The 19,374-nt window shown below is 46.2% G+C and overlaps 1 protein-coding gene across 1 annotated transcript in view; it reads left to right on the top strand.

Annotated features, from left to right (window-relative positions):
- The first annotated feature begins 1,091 nt into the window (after nt 1–1,091).
- Nucleotides 1,092–19,374, top strand: part of NID2 (nidogen 2) — a 57,797-nt gene continuing 39,514 nt past the window's right edge. The window contains exons 1-5 of the mRNA XM_021701317.1: nt 1,092–1,392; nt 2,061–2,369; nt 10,149–10,381; nt 15,646–15,930; nt 16,006–16,364. Of these exons, the coding sequence (XP_021556992.1) occupies nt 1,156–1,392; nt 2,061–2,369; nt 10,149–10,381; nt 15,646–15,930; nt 16,006–16,364 (1,423 nt within the window). The 5' untranslated portion in view covers nt 1,092–1,155. The remainder of the gene's footprint in view (nt 1,393–2,060; nt 2,370–10,148; nt 10,382–15,645; nt 15,931–16,005; nt 16,365–19,374) is intronic.

The raw sequence follows: 19,374 nt of genomic DNA on the forward strand, positions 1-19,374 counted from the left end.
ACCTTTGCTTCCAAGGACCCCATGGGGGCTAGAGAGGGAAAACAGATGATCTGGGAAATTTCAAGTTCTTGATAATAAAAGTGGTAATAAAATCTCGTCTGGCTCCTGATGCTTCACAGAGGGGTTGTTTGTGGTGGATGGGGTTCCCCCATATCTAGCAGCTGGTTTCCTGTCCCAGGGAGGGGCTCGGGTTACCATCGCCTTGCCCACCGCAAAGGCAGCCCCGATGCCCGCAAGGCAGCGGGTGAGAGACCCAAGGTGCCCCCACCCTGGCGCCTCACCCATTTCCTCTTGGTGCCCAAATGGGATGCTTCATTCCATGCCCCACATGGAGCCGATCACACACAGTAGTGTTTCATGGTCCTTCCAGGTCCCGTTTTCCCTGGGAAAGGTACACAGCGCTCTCTTGACCCAGACCCAGACCTGTGGCGGGTAGCCCAGTCTTCCCAGGCGGTAGTCTTTGGATGGAGGTCGGAACTTAGGAATTGGACGCCCCCCCACGCCCCCCGCATCATTCCGGCTTCATACAAAAGCGCGCTTCTCGGCAGGGCGTCTCTGGGTGGAGCAAGGGAGCTGCGGCTGCGACAATGCCCCCAGAGCGAGGGGCGCCCGGGACCCCCCACCACACCCTCGCCCTGCCAGCCTGGCGGGGCGCCTCGCGCCAGCCAGCACACGCCGCTGCGGGGTTCCCCCTTGGCGCTGAGGTCCTCTCCTGCCGCGCCGCTGCCCTGGGACTTCGCGGGCCGTTTGGTCCCGGGGGAGGGGCTCGTCGGCCCCGCGGAGCAGTCCCGGCAGGAGGGCGGGAGCTAGCCCGGCCGCTCTGGGACTGCGGAGGCGGAGGCGGAGGCGGAGCAGCACTGCGGCCAGCCCTGGCCCGAGGCTTCTACCTCGCCTGCCCCGCCGCTCCCGCGACCGCTGCCTTAGAAAACTTTTAACAAGAACCAGATGTGGCCGCCGCTGTCGAACTTTCCCCGAGCGGGTGATTGGTCCCCGGCCGAGGGCCGCAGCCAGTTAGCGCGCTGGGAGGGCCCGGAGGCCCGGCCCGCCCGGGCGCCCGCGGGGATCCAGGTTGGAGGCTGGCGTGGCGCGGCTAGTGGGCTGGCGGGCCGGGCCGGGACGCGCTCTGCCGCCGGGCCGCCCAGGAGCCGAGCCAGCATGCGGGGGGACCGGGCAGCCCGGCGACTGGCGCTGCAATCGCTGCGGCCGCCGCCACTGCTGCTGCTGCTGCTGCTGCTGCTGTCCCGGGCCGGGGCGCTGCACCCAGACGAGCTCTTCCCCTACGGGCAGTCGCGGGAGGACCAGCTCCTGCAGGAGGGCGACGACGAAAGCTCAGCCCCGGTGAAGCTGGCGAGTCCCCTGCACTTCTACGAAGCCCAGTTCAGCTACCTCTACGTAAGTTCAGCCCCCGCTTGGTGTGGGAACCGGCAGAGTTCTCGCAGCTTCTTCCCACGGGCCGATGTAGTGTGGATCTCACCGAACCCCTGCCTTCCAAGGGGAGGAAATAGTCCGCACTCCCGGCTGTCCCCGAGCGCCCCTGGGTGGGACGTGGCTCTGAAGCGATGCTGCTGTCGGAGTTGCTTTTCTTTACCTCGAGAGGAAGACCGAGAATTCAGACCCACACATTCGCAGCTACATAAGCGTCCCCGGCAGAAAAGGAGGTGGGGATGCTGGGGCGGCCAGTGGGGTTTGCAGTAAGGACGGCGAGAAGGCTGTGCACGTCTGCAGAGCTAGTGCGTTCCCTCCTCGGACCCGGAGGTTTTCTCCAGCGTTGTGCGGGAAGTGAGAAGATACGTGAACCAGGAGTTTCAGGGCTCCTGGACCTATCGCCCCGCGCTGTGGGGTGGGGGTGGCGGGCGGCACGCGGGCTGAATTCGCGCTGGTCGCCCTGAATCAGGAGTCGGGTTCCCAGCGGGTAGGGAAGGGGCAGCTTCAAGCCCCGGGCGGTTCCCTTCCCTCCGTGCGTAGCCGGGTGGGCGCGCGCACATTTGGACTTGTGGTGGCCGCCCGAGGGCCTCCTGCCGCGTACGCGACCGTCACCTTTTGTCCCTCTCCTCCCACAGGTGGGCACCAACGGTATCATCTCCACTCAGGACTTCCCTAGGGAGACCCAGTACGTGGACGATGATTTCCCCACAGACTTTCCGGCCATTGCCCCCTTCCTGGCGGACATCGACACGAGCCGGGGCAGGGGCCAGGTCCTGTACCGTGAGGACACGTCCCTGGCTGTGCTGGGCCTGGCCGCCCGCTACGTGCGCGCAGGCTTCCCGCGCACCGCGGCGTACTTCACCCCCACTCACGCCTTCGTGGCCACCTGGGAGCAGGTGGGCGCCTACGAGGAGGCCAGCAGCCGGGTGCCGCCCTCAGGAGAGGTAACTGACCAGGGGTGCTTGGCCGCTGAGCCAATGGAGGGATGGTTTGAATTCTGGACTGGAGCCCAGGGACTGGCTTGGAGTTTCTTCTGAGTCGGCTCTTGTGCGAACCTGATGTATCCTTTGGTGGCACCAGGGCTGAAGTGGCTTAGAAGTGAAGAAGGCTGTTTTCTCCAGCCCGTCCTCTAAGGATCTGAGAGATGGCCACTTCTAGCAAGGATCGGGTATGAGGGCCCCAGTGCAGATGCGGAAGGCCCTCAGAACACAAGGCAGTTCACTGTTTGGTTGTTTATTTTTAGAATCACCTCTAAGTATATAAGAATTATTTCTAATTATATGTTCATTGAAGGGAAAACATCAGCAAATACAGGCAATTTAAAAAAGAACAACCACTCATTTTCCTACCACTCAAAGATAATCACTGTTAAACGTTTTCATTTATATCTTCCAAAAGTTTTTTTCCTATTAATATCTGTATTTATGTCACTGTCTATTAACACTAATGGGTTTGCACTGCACATACTGTTTTGTAAACTATTTTTTTCACTCAGTAGTATATTGTGAATATGTTTCATTGTCACTCAGTATGGTTCTACAACATCATTTATAATATCTGCATAATATTCCACCCAGTGAATTTACCACTGTGTCCAGTGGTCATTAAAGTTATTTCCAATTTTTCATCACTATAAATAATTTTGTGAAGCACTTTTTTTTTTTTTTTTTTTTAGCTAAATTTTTCCACATTTCCTTACTTGATATTCCAGGAAGTGGAACTGGTGGGCCAGAGAGGATCCACTTTATAAGGTTCTTGATAGCTTTTGCCAAATTGCCCTAGAAACATCAGCTTACATGATCCCTGGGTTATAGAGGACTGTCCTCCATTTGTTTTATAGTCTCTACTTGAGAAGGTAAAACAACCCGAGCTCCCGGCCCTGTAGGCTTGGCAGCAACATTTAAAGAACTCCAAACGGACATCAGGTGGGACCAGGGTGGCTTGGCAAATGGTAACCTGCTTCTTTCCTGGAATAGGTAAGGGCTTCCTCCTGTGAAATAAGACCTGAATTTAAATTTCATGCTCAGGGGCACCTGGGTGGCTCAGTTGGTTAAGCATCTTCCTTTCGGCTCAGGTCATGATCCCAGAGTCCTGGGACTGAGTCCCACATCAGGTTCCCTGCTCAGCAGGAAGGCTGCTTCTCCCTCTTCCTCTGTCTGCCACTCCCCCTGCTTATGCTCTCTCTCTCTCTCTGTCAAATAAACAAATAAAATCTTGAAAAAAATTTTTTTTAAATTTCACACTCAAAGGGCTGACACTCTTATGATTTATCTCTATTTAACTCATCATAGTGTTTCTTAGCTATAGAAAGATGGCACATATCCTCCCTGAAAGATTAAGCAGCTTACCCGCTCTCACTGAGTAGTTCAAGATGGTGGCCATTCTTGTTTTGTGTTCTGTAAGAGAAATAGTCCCAAAAGGCTATTCAAAGAAGATATAGAAATAAAAGATATTTGAATTTTTTTTTTTAAGATTTTATTTATTTTTTTGACCGAGAGAGACATAGCGAGAGCAGGAACACAAGCAGGGGGAGTGGGAGAGGGAGAAGCAGGCTTCCCGCAGAGCAGGGAGCCCGATGTGGGGCTCGATCCCAGGACCCTGGGATCATGACCTGAGCTGAAGGCAGATGCTTAACAACTGAGCCACCTGGGCACCCTGAATTTTTTTTGACATTCATTTTTTTGTCGGGCAGCATTTAGTTTTTTTCTTGAGTAATTTTTTTTGTACAGATGCGGGTTTGATATTTCAGTGATTCAGTTCAGCAGAATACATTCAAGTCAAACAAGTATATTGGGCCTTCCTTTGTGCAGGGCATTGGGCTAGGTGGAGGGTTGGAGGAAGATGAATTATGTTACATTCATTCACTCATTCACTCATTTTTATATAAGGTTAAAAAACTTATTTAAAATCAGGGGCACCTGTGTGGCTCAGTGGTTAAGCAACCGACTCTTGTTTTCCCCTCAGGTCATGATCTCACGGTCCTGAGATCAAGCCTGGTGTCAGGCTCCCTGCTCAGCAGGGAGTCTGCTTCCCCTCTCGCTCCCTCTGCCCCTCCCCACCCCCAGCTTGTGCACTCTGAAGAGAATTCAGCTGCATTTGTCTTACTGTTTCAACAGAATAAGGATGAAGTTGAGTTGAGTGAGATGAATCGGAGATGAGCAGTTACACAGACGTGCTGGGATGGTGAAATCACACTAGAGCTTTAAGATTCCATTTTTTCACAGCTTATTTGAAACCAAAAATTATAATACAGACACGGTGACTTTGTTAATTATTGTTTCAATTTCATCTGTAGCATGGGAATACCACTCTTTCACCCACCTTTCAGGGTGGTTGTGAAGCCCGTGACAATATAAAAACATTTTGAAAGAAGATGTGCATTATGAAAGGTTATCCAGTGACTTTGGAAGCAATGACTCAGCCTCATTCTTATTTCCTAACCTGTAAAATGGGGGAGCAATGCCTACCTTACAGGATTGTTGTCAGAATTAACTAAGGTGGCATTTTTAATTAGGGTGACATTTTTAAGTAGTCACTGTATTCTTTTAGACCTAGTGGGTGTGGATGCTCAGCCAATCTGTGCTCCTCCATGTTGGCTTGATAGGAATATTCTGGTTTTTAAATTTATCTTGTAAGGACACTGTGATGTAAGGCCTTTGCATAAGGACTCTTTAAATGCTAGGTTTTCTGAACTACAACTTCTGTCTGGTCTCTTTTGGGTGGGAAGTACAGGAGGATTTGTAGATTCCATCTCTCTTTTCTAGTTAAAATCATTCTTCAGACATTGCCATATGCTGAGTTGGCTTCAGAATTTGTTTCGTTTCGAAAGGAGATAAGGGTTCTGTTTGGAGAGAGGATGTTTTTTCAATTACCCACATTGAAGTTTCTTCTGAATACTTTAAAGAGCCCTGTGGTTTGAGTTCTTATTTTAATAATTCTTTAGAGATGGATTTTGGCAAACAGTAATCTGCCTTGTGTGAAGGGCTGTGTGAGTTCTACGTGGCTTAAACCTTCACACACTAATCCTATGTTGCAAACTTGAAGATATCAGAGGAATGGCATCTTTACCACTTAAAACTATTTCAGTTGTTGCCCTTCCTCTCCGTGGATATTCACGATGGGTATGACAGGATGCTGTATGTGATGTTGCAGGAATGGGAAAGTGTAACTACAACTAAAAAAAAGGTGAAGAAATATGGGGTGCCTCGGTGGCTCAGTTGGTTAAGTGTCGGACTCTTGATTTGGGCTCAGGTCCTGGTCTCAGGGTCGTGAGATCTGCTGTGTTGGGCGCCTTGGGCATGGAGCCTGCTTAAGATTCCCTCCCCCTGGCTTGCCGGGGTGGGGGGCGGGGTGGTGCACTCGCTCTCTAAAAAAAAAAAGAACAAATAGTGCTTATCAGTTCAGTTAATCTGAGACTCCTCAGCTGTCATAGGTACTTTATGGGGCAAAGAAGTCATGGTATTGACCTTCAAAGAACTTGTTGACGGAGACATAAAGAGGCCTAGTGTTTACTTCAGCTGTGGTTTTGGGGGGAGGGGGAGAATTGTTTTGTTGTTGTTTGACGGATGGGAGTTGTGGAGAACTGAGTCACACAAATCTGTGTGATATGGGAGATGTTTTTTTTGTTGACCTGGAATTTAAGTTGAGCCAAAAGGGCTGAAAGAATGGACCTTGAGAATGAGGCAGCAGGAGAAATTGTTCTGAGCAAGGCCTTGTCCTGGGAGCAGGCAGAGAGAGCTGAGGTAGGTAGGAGACATGGATGAGGGGAGTCGTGGAACCTCAATGTGGGGACTAAAGCGTGTTGACTTATTTCGAAGGATGACTGTTGTTGATGGAGGGGGGCGAATCCACAGAGAGGAGGAGAGGTAAAAGAAGGACTTTGTTGTAGCTTTTTGACTTCTGGAGCTCAAGTCCAGAAGAGGGGCGGTCTGGGATCTATCTGAAAACGTTTAACCTGAGGCTAAAATACACTATGAAGATGTACTGAATAGAGACATATATGGAAATTGGTTAGCGAAATGCTTAAGTGTTGCTAAAGACTAAGTGTCAGGAAGGATGTCACCTTAGAGACTAGAGCACAGATCTTTGAATTTGGGGCGGGATCTGTAGGATTTAGGGCATACCACTGAATGAGAGAAGATCAGGCCTGTGACAGTGACCTACAGGGGCTGGGAGATGGGGAAGTATATTAAGGAGTGGAGGTTAGTGCTCAACCCAAACCCTGGCGGCCAGAAGTCAGTGATACCACCACCGTGGAGAGTATGTGATCCCAAGGAAGGCAGGAAAGAGAACTTTGTGACCCCTGTAAGAGTCACCCTACTTCTTCATTTTCTCTGTGATTTTTGTAAGCCACCGTAGGCAAACCCGTTTGGGACAAGGCTGGCAGTCTTCTGTTTCTTCACTACATGGCTGAAATTCATTAAATGAATTGCAAATTTAGAAGCTTGTAGAGGGGCATGTTCTGTATCCATCAGCCTGGCTCTGCCGAGTGTCAAGTCAGCATTGCTTGATGTCCCATACCTGAAAGGGAGAGTCAGAGCCTGCCGGGTTTCTGCTGACAACTCTGGCTTTTCTCTCTTTCGGATAACAGGATGGCAGAAACCTTGAAGCCAGGCAGCCCCTGGCCCTGATCCTCTGTGCTGTTCATCCTCCAATGGAGGCCCCCCTCTCCTCCCTGGGATCCTGAGGAAGTTGGGAACCGGTGAACCTTTTGTGGAGTTTGGCAGCCCATCTGAGGGTTTATCTTCAGAGACAGAGCATGTGTGGTTCTTGCAAAGGCGCTCGTCTCCAGGAATGTGAAGACCTTTCCTTTCCGGTCTGGAAGCTAGTCGAGGAGTGCTTTGGGAGGAGGAGTCCTTCAGGACTTCGTGAAGTGTGCTCTTTAGCAGTTAGATGTAGAATTTTGTAGAGCCAAGAGAGAGAACTTTAAAAGTGATCATTTGGTGTGTGGGTGGTTTTTTTTTAAACAGCCAAACTCTATTGGCCTGTACTTTGGGATCAGAAATTCTATCTAAAATCCCCCTTTTTGCCTGTCAGTAGAGACAAGTAAATTAAATAAAGGCTTGCCACCTGTATATAAGTGCTTGGCTCAGGGATGGCATATAAAAGGCACTGAATAAATTTTCATCGAAATGAATTTATTGACTGACAGAATGAATAAAATAAAGTGCTAAATTCCCAGACTCCACAGTAAAAGCCAGACACTCCCCTTCACAGCTCTGTTTATTTTCTCCCTCCCTTCCTCCCCCATCCCCTTCAGTTCCCTCACGATCTGTGGGACCCCCCCCTCCTCCTTATCTTAACAGAATTTCTCTAAACTTAGAACCAGGATTCTTCCTATCTTACATTTGTTGTAAGTAATCAATGCCAGGAGGTTTGAAAGCTTAGCTTGTTACAACAGGTCCTTTCTCTTTCCTCAAGTACTTTCCTTTCCCTAGCTGAACTTTGTTGATTCTGACTAAAGGAGTACTCTGACGTTATGGAATCAACGTTAATCGATGATGTAGTATATATTATGTATAGACATGATGCAGAAGAGGCTTTGTTTACATTTGGCAGAAGTTATGGTTTCCTAGCTTTGAGAAATTCTAGAAAGCATCCTTTGCCTTTTGTTTCTGGAACAGGCAAGCTTTGCTGATGAAACAATGAACAACTGCAAAATAACAAATATACTGCCCGCACCGCCCCCCCCCCCACCATCTTGAAGTATGTGAGCTTAAAGAAAGAAAGCAGGGGTGCCTGGCTGGCTTAGTCAGTAGAGCATGCGATTCTTGATCTCGGGGCTGTAAGTTCAAGTCCCATGTTGGGTGCAGAGATTACTTAAAAATAATTCTTTAAAAAAGAAAGCGAAATAAGGTGTTTCTATGTTAGAGAACAAAAAGAAAGGTTGTGTGCTTTTTTTCTTGAAAAGCATTTAACACCTGAATTGATTTGTGTTATCAGCAAAGTGTCAAAACTATACTTTGCAATTAAGCACTGAAAGGAAGAATAAACATTGGAAGAGTCTGAGCACCATATGGGGAAGGGCCCAGGACAGAACAAAATGCAGGACATATTCCCGTTGTTTGCTATTTTATTTAGTAAGATGTGATGTTCTTCTCTGTGCCTACCTTTGTCTGTCTAGCAAAATGGAGAAATGATACCCTTTACCAGTAAGTAACATTTCTTAGAGTCACATTATTTAGGAAGTAGTGGTATTTATAAATAGCTCCCAGTTCCCTACCAAATTATAAAAAGGGGGGGACTTAGAGAAGAGTTCTCAGTGTCCTAAATATAATACCTTTTTAAGATAAGGAAGTACCACTAACAGATCATGTCGGGGTGTGGGTGGAGGTAGCATTACTTAGGTAAAGGCAAAAACTATCTGGCTGAAAATACAAGAATAAATTGAACTTTAAGGAGTGATTTTATGAGGGCCTGGGTGCTGAGTTTGCGGCTAATTCAGACTCCTGGTCTCTCACTCTGGTCTGCTTGGTTCCTCCTGTGTTTATGAACGTTCACAGGCCACCTCTGTGGGGACGCCTCCGCACCTAAGCCTGACGTCTCACACACCCTTCTCTGGCCTCCACTATCTTCTCCACCAACTCTCCTAAATGCCAGCCACGGCTGTTCCCTTCTAAGTGTGAGACTGTCCCGGGCAGAGTCTCCCTTCCTTCGGTGCCTTTTCCTTCAGCACCAAGCATAATGTCTAGCTTAGTAGGCACTTGGCTGAATTAAGGTGCAAGTGAATTATTAGTAAGTGGAGTTTACAAACACTTAAACAGCTAACCAGGCAAAATGAGGTGGATGGTAACCGGAATGGTAACCAGAAACACCCGGTGTTATGGATGGTCAGAGAACAGAAATAAATCTACAGGGGATCAGAGAATACCTCAGAAGGGCAGCAGTAGAGGGTGAGGCGGGTTTCCTGGCACAGGGAAAAATGAGCAAAAATACAGAAGCATTAAAGTACATGGCACGGGGGGGGGAATACGACATAGTCTGATGAAGATGCAGTGGATCTAAACCTGGGAAAAGAGTTTGGGGCAGTTATAAACCACCTTGAATGGGATGCTAAGGCGTAGTTGGGGTGGACGTGCAGTGCAGGGCATGGACTCTGGAGCGGGCTGGCCTGCCACCGTGTACCAGCTACCTGGCCTTAGGCAGATCTCTCCGCCCCCATGCCTTGTTTCCTGGTCTGTGAAAGGGGGGTTGGATAACTCAAGTGCTGTTGTGAGAAGGCAGATGAAGGAGAAAAGAGAGCAAGGCTGTGAGAACAGTAAGGAGGCCTTTTGATCAGCCAATGGCGAACACCGTGCCTGCCCATAATAGGCATTCAGTAAACAGGTGAATGGATGAATGAATGAGTGAATGATCCACATGAGTGCCCAGGGCAGTAAACTAGGGCAGCGGCTGTGGGAATATACAGGTTAATTTTGGACTTGCTCTTAGCTCTTAAAGAGGTTTGGATGAGAGAAGTTTGAAACCTTAAAAACATTATTTTTGTAACCTGTGGTTCTTACCTATGCATATTTCAAGTATTAAATGATAAAGGAGGATTATGATAATAATAGGCTTACACAATTACAACTTGAAGAGGAAATTAAAAAGAATAAAATGTATAAAAGCAATTTGGAGGAGTTCTGAGAAGGGGGAAGACCCTTGTACTTCATGATGCTTTGCTTGCATTCTGTTTTTTCTTGTTTGTTTTATTAAGATTATTTCCTATTTTTTGTTTTTCATAGTTGAACACTTTCCAGGCAGTTTTGGCATCTGATGAATCTGATACCTACGCCCTCTTTCTTTACCCTGCCAATGGCCTTCAGTTCTTTGGAACCCGCCCCAAGGAGTCTTACAACGTGCAGCTCGAGCTTCCCGCTCGGGTGGGCTTCTGCCGAGGGGAGATCGATGACCTGAAGAGAGAGGGACCCTATTTCAGCTTGACTAGCACTGAACAGTCTGTGAAAAATCTCTACCAGTAAGTAAGCCCTTCCCTGTCTGATGTAAGGACCCGTCGGAGCTACCCAAACTCGAGTAGCCATAAGACCATTAAATAATATCTTGGTGGCTTCTAAGGGAGGCGTCAGGTCAAAACCAGACACCAGATTAGACCCTGAGAGGAGCAAATTCACCAAAATATAAAAGACTCTTTATTCTTCCTGCCCTATTGGGTATAGATACCGGAAACAGAGCAGTGTGTGTGTGTTTGCACAACCACTGAGGCTTCTATGAAAAACATTGCTCTTGGAGCCACATAAAAATATCCAGTAATGTAACTGCCCAGAGTGAGATTTTTCCAGGTTAATCATTTCACAAGGAGGAGATGTTGTGATTTAGTCCTTTAGACAGATACATGTTAAAAGTTAAATCGAGAATAGTGTAATTTGGGGAAAAGGGAAAACCAGACACATGGGTAGCAGTTAGAGGTCTCAGGGTTTCTGTATGGCTTCATTAACTGAAACCATACTGGTTGGTTTTCCATGAGGTAGCCAGCACATTCCTGAGACCCAGCAGAGGCTTACCCTGCTAGCGTAATAATAAGCCCCTTTTGCTGTTTGTCAGTCCACATAGCACCGTATCTGGGTTAGCACCGGTTGAGATTTATTAATTTCAGGGCTTGTGAAAAAATATCTTTGCTTTTATTCCCTTCCCAAATCCTGGTCTAGAAGCCAGGCAGAACACATCGGTTACTTAGCCTTGCTTAACTGCTTCTCCCTTCCATTACATTATTCCTGGGCATTGGAAGCCCTTACACTTTTGCGTGCCATCTGCTTTGCTCAGCTGCCAGGGAGCAGGCCCTACCACCAAATATGGTTTCCTAGAGCTGACATTTATTGAGAGCTTATTATTTGCCAAACACTGTGTAAAACACTTCCCAGAAGTTATCTTACTTAAAACTCACAAGAATCCTAGGAGGTAAGTTCTATTGTTTTCTCAATTTGACAAATGAGTTTAGGGAAGTTAAGTTGCCTGTGACCTCGAAGTTACTCAGTGGCAAAAATTCAAGCACAAGCCTGGAGACCCAAACTACTTCTTTTGTGCCGAAGCCTGGTCTCCTTTCCCGGTCTTAGGACCCACCTTGGCCATCTTTAGGTCTCCTTCCAGGCTGCCTTTAAGTCCAGATGTGAGAAAACTGAGCTCCTTGCTTTCTCTCCTCTGGTTCCACTTTCCTCTTCCACTCTGGAGCCCCAAGGTCCTCTACTCCTCAGGTGTTATTGAGAGATCACAATGGGCCAAGCACTTGAAATACAAAGGTATCTGAGGCGCAGGCCCCGCCCATGAGCAGCCTGCACTCTGGTAGGGTGGACAGATGAACGGATCAACGGTCTGGAGCACTGGAACGAGTGCCAACTGTACTCAGCGTACCGGAGGCAGTGGGGGCCAAAAAGCCTGTAGGAAAAAGCAGTTGAGCTCCCCCACCACGGTGATAAAGACCCCACGGAACTCACACACAGAGGCGTGTACGTGCACCACACAGCACCCCCATGTACCGCCCTCCACGCCTGCCCTCATTTGTATCTTTGATGCTTCCCAGATACCGCTGAGTTGCTTGACGAGGACGGAAGACATGGGACTGACAGAGGGATTTTTCCTTAGTATAACCCATACTTATCGTAAAAAAGAAAGCAGAATAATGCGAAATAAAAGCACAAATTACCCACCATCAGCACTTCAAGTGCTAGCCAGTATTTGTAGTCCTTCTAGAATGCAAGAACTTTTTAAAACCAATATGGTTCTTTTGCTATACATGTGACATTTTCCCATTTATCACTGTCTTAGAGGTATCATTCAGGAAGATGTTTGTTTTACTATCTTAAGGCTACAAAATATCGTGTCATATTTATATACTATTAAGATAATAACTTATGGGCGCCTGGGTGGCTCAGTTGGTTAAGCGACTGCCTTCGGCTCAGGTCATGATCCTGGAGTCCCGGGATCGAGTCCCGCATCGGGCTCCCTGCTCGGCGGGGAGTCTGCTTCTCCCTCTGACCCTCCCCCCTCTCATGCTCTCTCTCTCTCTATCTCATTCTCTCTCTCAGATAAATAAATAAAATCTTTAAAAAAAAATTAAAAAAAGATAATAACTTATTGATGAACATTTAACTTGTTTTTTTATTTTCTTTTTATAAATATCATTGCAGTAAACAGCATAACACACATTGGTCGGATTCTCATTTCCGTGAAAGATAACTTCTTGAGAGTAGAATTGCCGAGAAAAGCTATACTTAGTCAAACATTTTGATGAACATGAACACACTGCCCTTCAGAAATGTCCAGTTTATGTCCTCACCAATAAGATAGAGCTGTGATCGGCAGCTTCTTTTCTTTTCAATATTTGTGAATCTGGTCGGTGTCAAATGTTCATACTCTCACTCTTACTTGATTACTAGTGAAACCAAACACCTTTTCGTATGTTTAATAACCATATATCTATCTTCGTGACTTCTCTGCCCCTGTCCTTTGCTATTTTCTGTCCAGGTGTGTCCAAAGAGCTCTTATAAATAAGAAAAAATATAGTGAGGAAATTAATCCTCTTATACGGTGTGAATATTTTTATCCAGTTGTTCATCTTTAAAGTTTCTTAGCATCTAGAAGCTGTAAGTTTAGGGTTGGCAAAGTTATTGCTCTTTTATGATTTTAGATCTTTGTTATTCTTGGGAAAGCCTTCTCTACCTCCAAATTGTAGAAATGTTCCCCGATTTAATCTTCTGTTTTACTTTTCACTATTTAAATTTTCAAAAATACACAGAAGAGTGGAGGGAATAGCTAAATGAATGCCCAAAAGCTCATCACTTAGATTTAGAAGTTGTTGACATTTTGCCAATATTCATCATTTTTTTTTGCTTAAGAATTTTAAAGTAAATTACCAACATCATGCTCATACTAAATACTGGATACTTCAGTGTGCATCTCTAAAGAATAAAGTTATTTTCCTAGTCAATAGAATCTTTGTCTTCCTCAAATTTGTCTCATAATTGTAAGCTTAAAGGTAATAAATTATGTAATTCATAGTGGATTTGGCATAACTCCTCTTCCGGCAATTTAAATGTGAATCCACCCATTTGTATTTTTTGAGATTATACTTTTCTATCTCCTCGAAGACAAATTGTAATTACTAAGTATTAATTATGTGCAGAGCCTCATGCTAGGCATTTTATGTGGTTTTCTTACTTACTCCTCCTAACGACCCAGGGAGGAAGGCGCTGTCATCCCATTTTGTAGCCTTGTTTTCCTTTCTAGAAAATAAATTCCATCACCAAGCTTTCCAAATGACCTCGGATTTTAGGATCAGCTCAAATTGGTTACTTTTCCATCACGCACAATGACAAAAGCCAAGGTAGTGATTTGTATTTCATTAGAAGGTTATATTACTTAGCTTCTTTCTGCCATAATTTGTATTTTCCTACTCTTTGAAGCTTTTATAGTTTTCTCTAACTTCAAGAAGAAATTTCACAGCTGCAACACCTCTGATGTGATAATAAATGCAGTATCCTCAGATCTTCAGGATTCTCCCTTATCTTTTTTTTTTTTTTAAGATTTTATTTATTTATTTGAGAGAGAGAGAAAGAGAGCACATGAGGGGGGGAGGGTCAGAGGGAGAAGCAGACTCCCTGCCGAGCAGGGAGCCCGATGCGGGACTCGATCCCGGGACTCCAGGATCATGACCTGAGCCGAAGGCAGTCGCTTAACCAAGTGAGCCACCCAGGCGCCCTCTCCCTTATCTTTTTACTAAAGTGTTCCTTATTTGCTTGCCAAAAAACACCAACATTAAATCTTAGAACATACCAAGTATACATAGTATGTTGCACAAAGGATCATGGTTTTGCTTTCTCTGCTCCTCTTTCCCTAAAGTAACTATAATAGCAGCAGAAATAACTACATGCGTGTGCATGCACACACACACACGAAAGAGAGAGGGAGAGGTGAAGAGGAATAAAGGAGGGAAAGAGACATTCTCAGAATTGTATTGAAAAATATTACTGCTATAGGAATCCATGTGAATGTGATCAGTACCTACCCAAATCAGCAAAAGTCTCTTGTTCTTAAAATGATTGGATAAATTTCTTATTATCTTATTAGTCTTTAACTCTTATACTTCACTGACTGACTTTTGAGGAAATCTCATAGCATGGGGGCTTTGAGCCTGGTATTTTGCACATTACCAGAGAAGTACAGAAACTGGTGCATTCAAGCTAGCCAGACCCTTGTTTGTTCAAAGTTTATTTTATTTTTTTAATTTTTAGAAATCTTATGTAGTTGTTCTCTTTAGAATGTATCATTGAGTAAAATAATGCATCACTGGAACATTTGGAAGACTGAATGGGGTCCATGTTCTTTTCTAGTAAAGAAAATGCATGAGCTCTCTGGTTCCAGATGTTTCTGAACACCTCTCACCTATAACCCATGGCATTTTGACTAAACTGCTTTCTTATATTCCCCTTAACTTTGTTCTGCACTTGCTCAACATTTTTTAGACGTGGGCATTTATTTTTCTTTGAGTTTTTTTTTTTACATCAACTCACCATTGTATGTCAATTAGTTAATTGATTAATCCATGTGCTTGAACAGGGAACCGTCTGTAACATTCTGTAGATCAATGATAATTCAGATGCTGATAGACTGTAGTATATTGGTTTTTTGACCTAATGTAGATGTTTGGAGCATGGGCTTTGGTGTCAGTGCTGAATTCAGGTCTAAGCTCTCCCAATTATTTGTTGTATGACCTTAAGAAGATTAGTTAGCCTCTCTAAACCTGTCTTCTCCTCCGTAAAATTGGGCACGATCACTGCCCCTACCTTGCAGATTGTATCGAAGAACATTAAGCATTTGGTACGTGACTAAGTCTCAAAAGTATGTTCTAGTCATTATTGTTTAAGTGTTTGGCAAAGGTTTTTAAGCATTTTCCTGAGTGTGTTAAAAGTAGAGAAAGTATAAAGTATTCCCACATTCCCTGTTTGTTTTCAAATAGCCAGATTTTAGACAAAATGTGAATTTTAGAGCAGATTTCTAATTTGATGGTCTAGCATTCTGAAACCTAAAGTTAAATAAGAGGTAGTTTATGTCAATATTCCAGTATACTCCTTTTAGTTAGCATGTAGGCCTGGTTTTTATTTGGTTTTATACTAGTGAAAACTCTGCATCTGATCTTAATAGCCTTTCAGTTTTATGATAAGTTGCTCACTGTTGTGGGATGGTGGGTAAATGGACGCTTGTGTCATGCACTGTTTCCTTTTAATTTAGACAGAGCAACCTGGGGGTTCCTGGAGTGTGGGCTTTTCATATCGGCAGCTCCTCCCCACTGGACAGTATCAGGCCAGCCACCGTTGGAGACCTTACCAAAGCCCACCCTTCATCTCCCCCGGAGCAGTCCTTCGGCCCTACGGCAGCCCCGGAAAGTGACTACACTGAGGACAATCTGGATTATTATGATGAGAATGAGGGAGAAGTGGAATACCCCCCAAGTGAGCCAGAGGACGCCTGGGATGACCACAGCAGGATTGACGTTTCCTTCCAGCCGAAAGCTGAGCCAAGACCTTTAGGAGGTGGGATATCTCCATCGGAATCTGACCCGGCCTCCCCTCTGCCACAGCTGACAGCTAGTGATCGGCCCCTCTACCCTGAAACCGAATTTGCCACCTTGGACCCTCAAGCCAAAGAGGGGAGAGCTCTGGGCGGGGTAGATGCCCCAGGTTTAAAAGGCCCAGTCGAGTCTTGGGAACAGCCAGGGACCAGAGGCCCAGCTGCATCAGACATAGAAGGAGATTCGCTGGGTCCTGCCCGGGGAGCCCCACCTCCCTACCCAGAAGGAGGGGCACCACCTTCGGAAGAGGATGTTCCTCCGGTCCATCCTGAGAGAAAGGCCGTTCTTCTAAATTACCCCGTGCCCGCTCACACTCCACCGCTGGGCCCTGGGAGGCAAGTGCTAGGCGTGGAGGACGTCATCGGTTCCAGCACTGAGGGTAAGTGCCTGACGAGACCGGGTGCTGGGGTTTCATTTTTAAAATGCTGGTTTGCACAGTTGCGATTTTTCTCTCAAGTGAGTTGGCGCAACGTTTAGCAAAACGAAGATTGGAACGGACTTTTTAAACCTATGTTTCAGGAGATGGAGTATGTTTCCTTTGCCAGATAAATCTTGGCAGGCAAATTCTCTTGGAATCTCTTGACCATTAATAATGTTTTTTTTTTACAAACGGGCCTCATGAAGCAAGTGGGGAAGAACTAGGCTGCTTGGGCCAGCTACGCTCTCAAGTGTAATGAAGTATTTCAGTTTGAAAGTTCAGCAAAGGTGAAACGTTCTGAGGTTTCATAGACATTACAGGGATGGAGGGGTTCGGGCTGTAGTTTTCAGTGGCTGGTTGTGCTGGCTCAGATGAACATTCCTGATTCGTTCTCTGTTGTGGGACAACGCTTGTGCGCCCCTTGCTTAGAGATGCATCGGTGGTGTGTGGGAGCAGAGACCCGTGGGGAAAGCAAGTCGCTAGCCACCTGTGTCTTGTCATTTCTGGTTCATGGCTGTGCAGCTGTGGTGTTCACCTCCCTGGAGTCCTGTCCTCATTTCATGACTCACTGACCAGAGTGAGGGGCCAGAAAAGAAATGCGGGGAGGAGGCAGTGGTTAATTAATACAGACATGGAGCCATTTCGCCTTCTTCTCCTAGGTGAGACTTGTCACTTCAGTTCTTTCTTCCCAGTCAGGGATGTAAACACGTGAGTGGGAAACTGAGCAGGGATTCATTCCATTTGTTCCAGGGACTGCTCATCTGACCTCTAATAGGAGGAAGGGGGCCAGAGGTGAAAGCACTCTTCAGGACCTCTTTACCCCTTCACCCCCCCCCCCCCCTACCTTTTCTGTTTCCCATTCTTTTGTAGTAAAGACATGTTGACCCAGCAAAGAGGGCCTTCTGGGTTCTTCTGCTGTGGTAGTGATCTGCAAGAATATGCTTGAAGAAGTGCTATTTTAGGAGGAAAGAAACTATTTTGTGATGAAAGTGGCATCGTGTCATGATTAGAGGGAGAGCACTGGTGTCAAAGTTAGGTTTGAATCCTAGCTGCCTTGCTTGCTTGCACGCTCACTTGCTGGGTGACCTGAGGCACCTAACTCATGGAACCCCCAAGCCTCTCGGATTTCTCCTAAATTTGCTGAGGGGACTAAATGAGATAACAAAGTTCTAAATGTCTGCACCAGTTGATCCTTTATAAATGGTGGCTGCTGTTACTAATTATAGATTTAAAGGGGTGGGAATAGGGTGGGGGGTGGCTAGAGACTAGCCAATAGGCTTGTTTAATCACCGAGCCTTAATTTGTGCCGACGGGCTACATTTCTGTCAAATCCAAGATGTGAATTTGATTGGAAGGCTTCAGAACCTTCACACCCTTCTGACAACCTCCTGACTTTTCAGTGAAAATTCCATATATCTAAAGAAAATGTAAAGCCAAGTATCAAAGATTTTTAGTAAAGGGATTTTGAAGTGAAGATGGAATCCTAAAATGGTCTTTTTGCTTTGTGATTTCTTCCCCTGGGAAGAGGTTGGAATATGAAGCAGATTTGTGGAGTGATTTATTAAAGAGTTCAGAAGAAAGGGCTGCACAGCCTGCTTTGAGCTATGAGAGGTTGAGCTCACTGGAGTGACAGGGAGGAGGCTTAAGGAACGTTGAGAACAGAGACGGCAGCCATCACACTTCTGGGGCATGAACTCTGATATTTAGCAGCTGCTGGAGGGCGTCCACTCCTGACGTCTTAGAAATGGCAGAATGCATATGAAAAAGCTGGTTAATACACTAAGACATTTAGAAAAAAATATCTAACTGGACATTTTTGAACCTTGAAGGACAAAAAAAAATCAGCAACCACATGTTAGAAAGCACAGAGGGAAGACTTTAAAACCTGAAAGCAGAGAGGGAAAATGGGTGAGCTTCTATTTTCACCTCAGGCTTTAGGAAGACTGCGTGGATTATGGAACCATGCAGTTGTTAGATACTTTTTTTTTTTTCCAGACAAAACATTGGCACCCCAGAGGTCCGTCAGGCAGAAGTGGACTTCCTCTGGGACAGCTGGTGAGGGGGGGGGTGGCAGAGACGCACACAGAACATTGCCTACAAGGGCCCCACCGTGAGCCATCCTGCCTGGCTGTTTCTACTGATGGCATGGAGAAGCATGGATTTTGGTATTAGGTGGACTTGAGCTTGATTCCCAGCTCTGCTGTGTGGTTTGGGGTAAGATGTATACTCTGTTTGACCCTCATTTTCCTCAGCTATAACATGGAGGAAGTGTAGACCTCGTGAAGTAGCTGTGAGAACCAAAATTGAATATGGGAAGCTCCAAGCCCCATATGTTTTAATTTCCCCTTTAAACTTAGAAGTCATCTTGCCAAACGAAGATCTTAAGATTTAGCTAAAGAAACCCCAAATATCTCTCCCTTTCTTTTCAAATGTTTTTTTGCCCTAGGGACTCTTTTTACAGACTTTTCTTGTTGTTGAGAAATGTAGATTCTTTTCAGAACATGTGTACACCACGCAAGAATGTCCCAACCACACTCCAGTTCTGGCCTCATGTGTGTCATTCTCTGTGGTCTGTTTTCATAGAGCACAGAACCAGCCATAAAATGGAAATGCAAGCATCCTCTGTCTGAGGTGTCTTGTTTCTCTAGGGAGCTCCAGGAGCTTGTCGACAGCCCAGAAAGTTACGTGCGCACCTGCCACGTGTCCTCCTCTGACCGAGGCACCAGTAGAAGTTGGGGCTGGCATTTCCTGCATCCCCACTGGGACACTCAGTGGGGACTTGCTTTAGTTTGTGCTGTCACGGTCGCTCTTCTGAACTGCCCTGTGAGGTAGATACTGTTAGTCTTCCCATGCTACAGAGGAAGAAACTGAAGCCTGGAAATACTGACTGACTTGTCTGAGTAAGAGGCAAGGAAGCCATGGAAGGACTGGCCCCAGCTGCGAGCTGACCCATGTGTTCCTATAGTCTGGG

Source organism: Neomonachus schauinslandi, chromosome 9, assembly GCF_002201575.2.
Source record: "Neomonachus schauinslandi chromosome 9, ASM220157v2, whole genome shotgun sequence".
Classification (NCBI taxonomy): domain Eukaryota; kingdom Metazoa; phylum Chordata; class Mammalia; order Carnivora; family Phocidae; genus Neomonachus; species Neomonachus schauinslandi.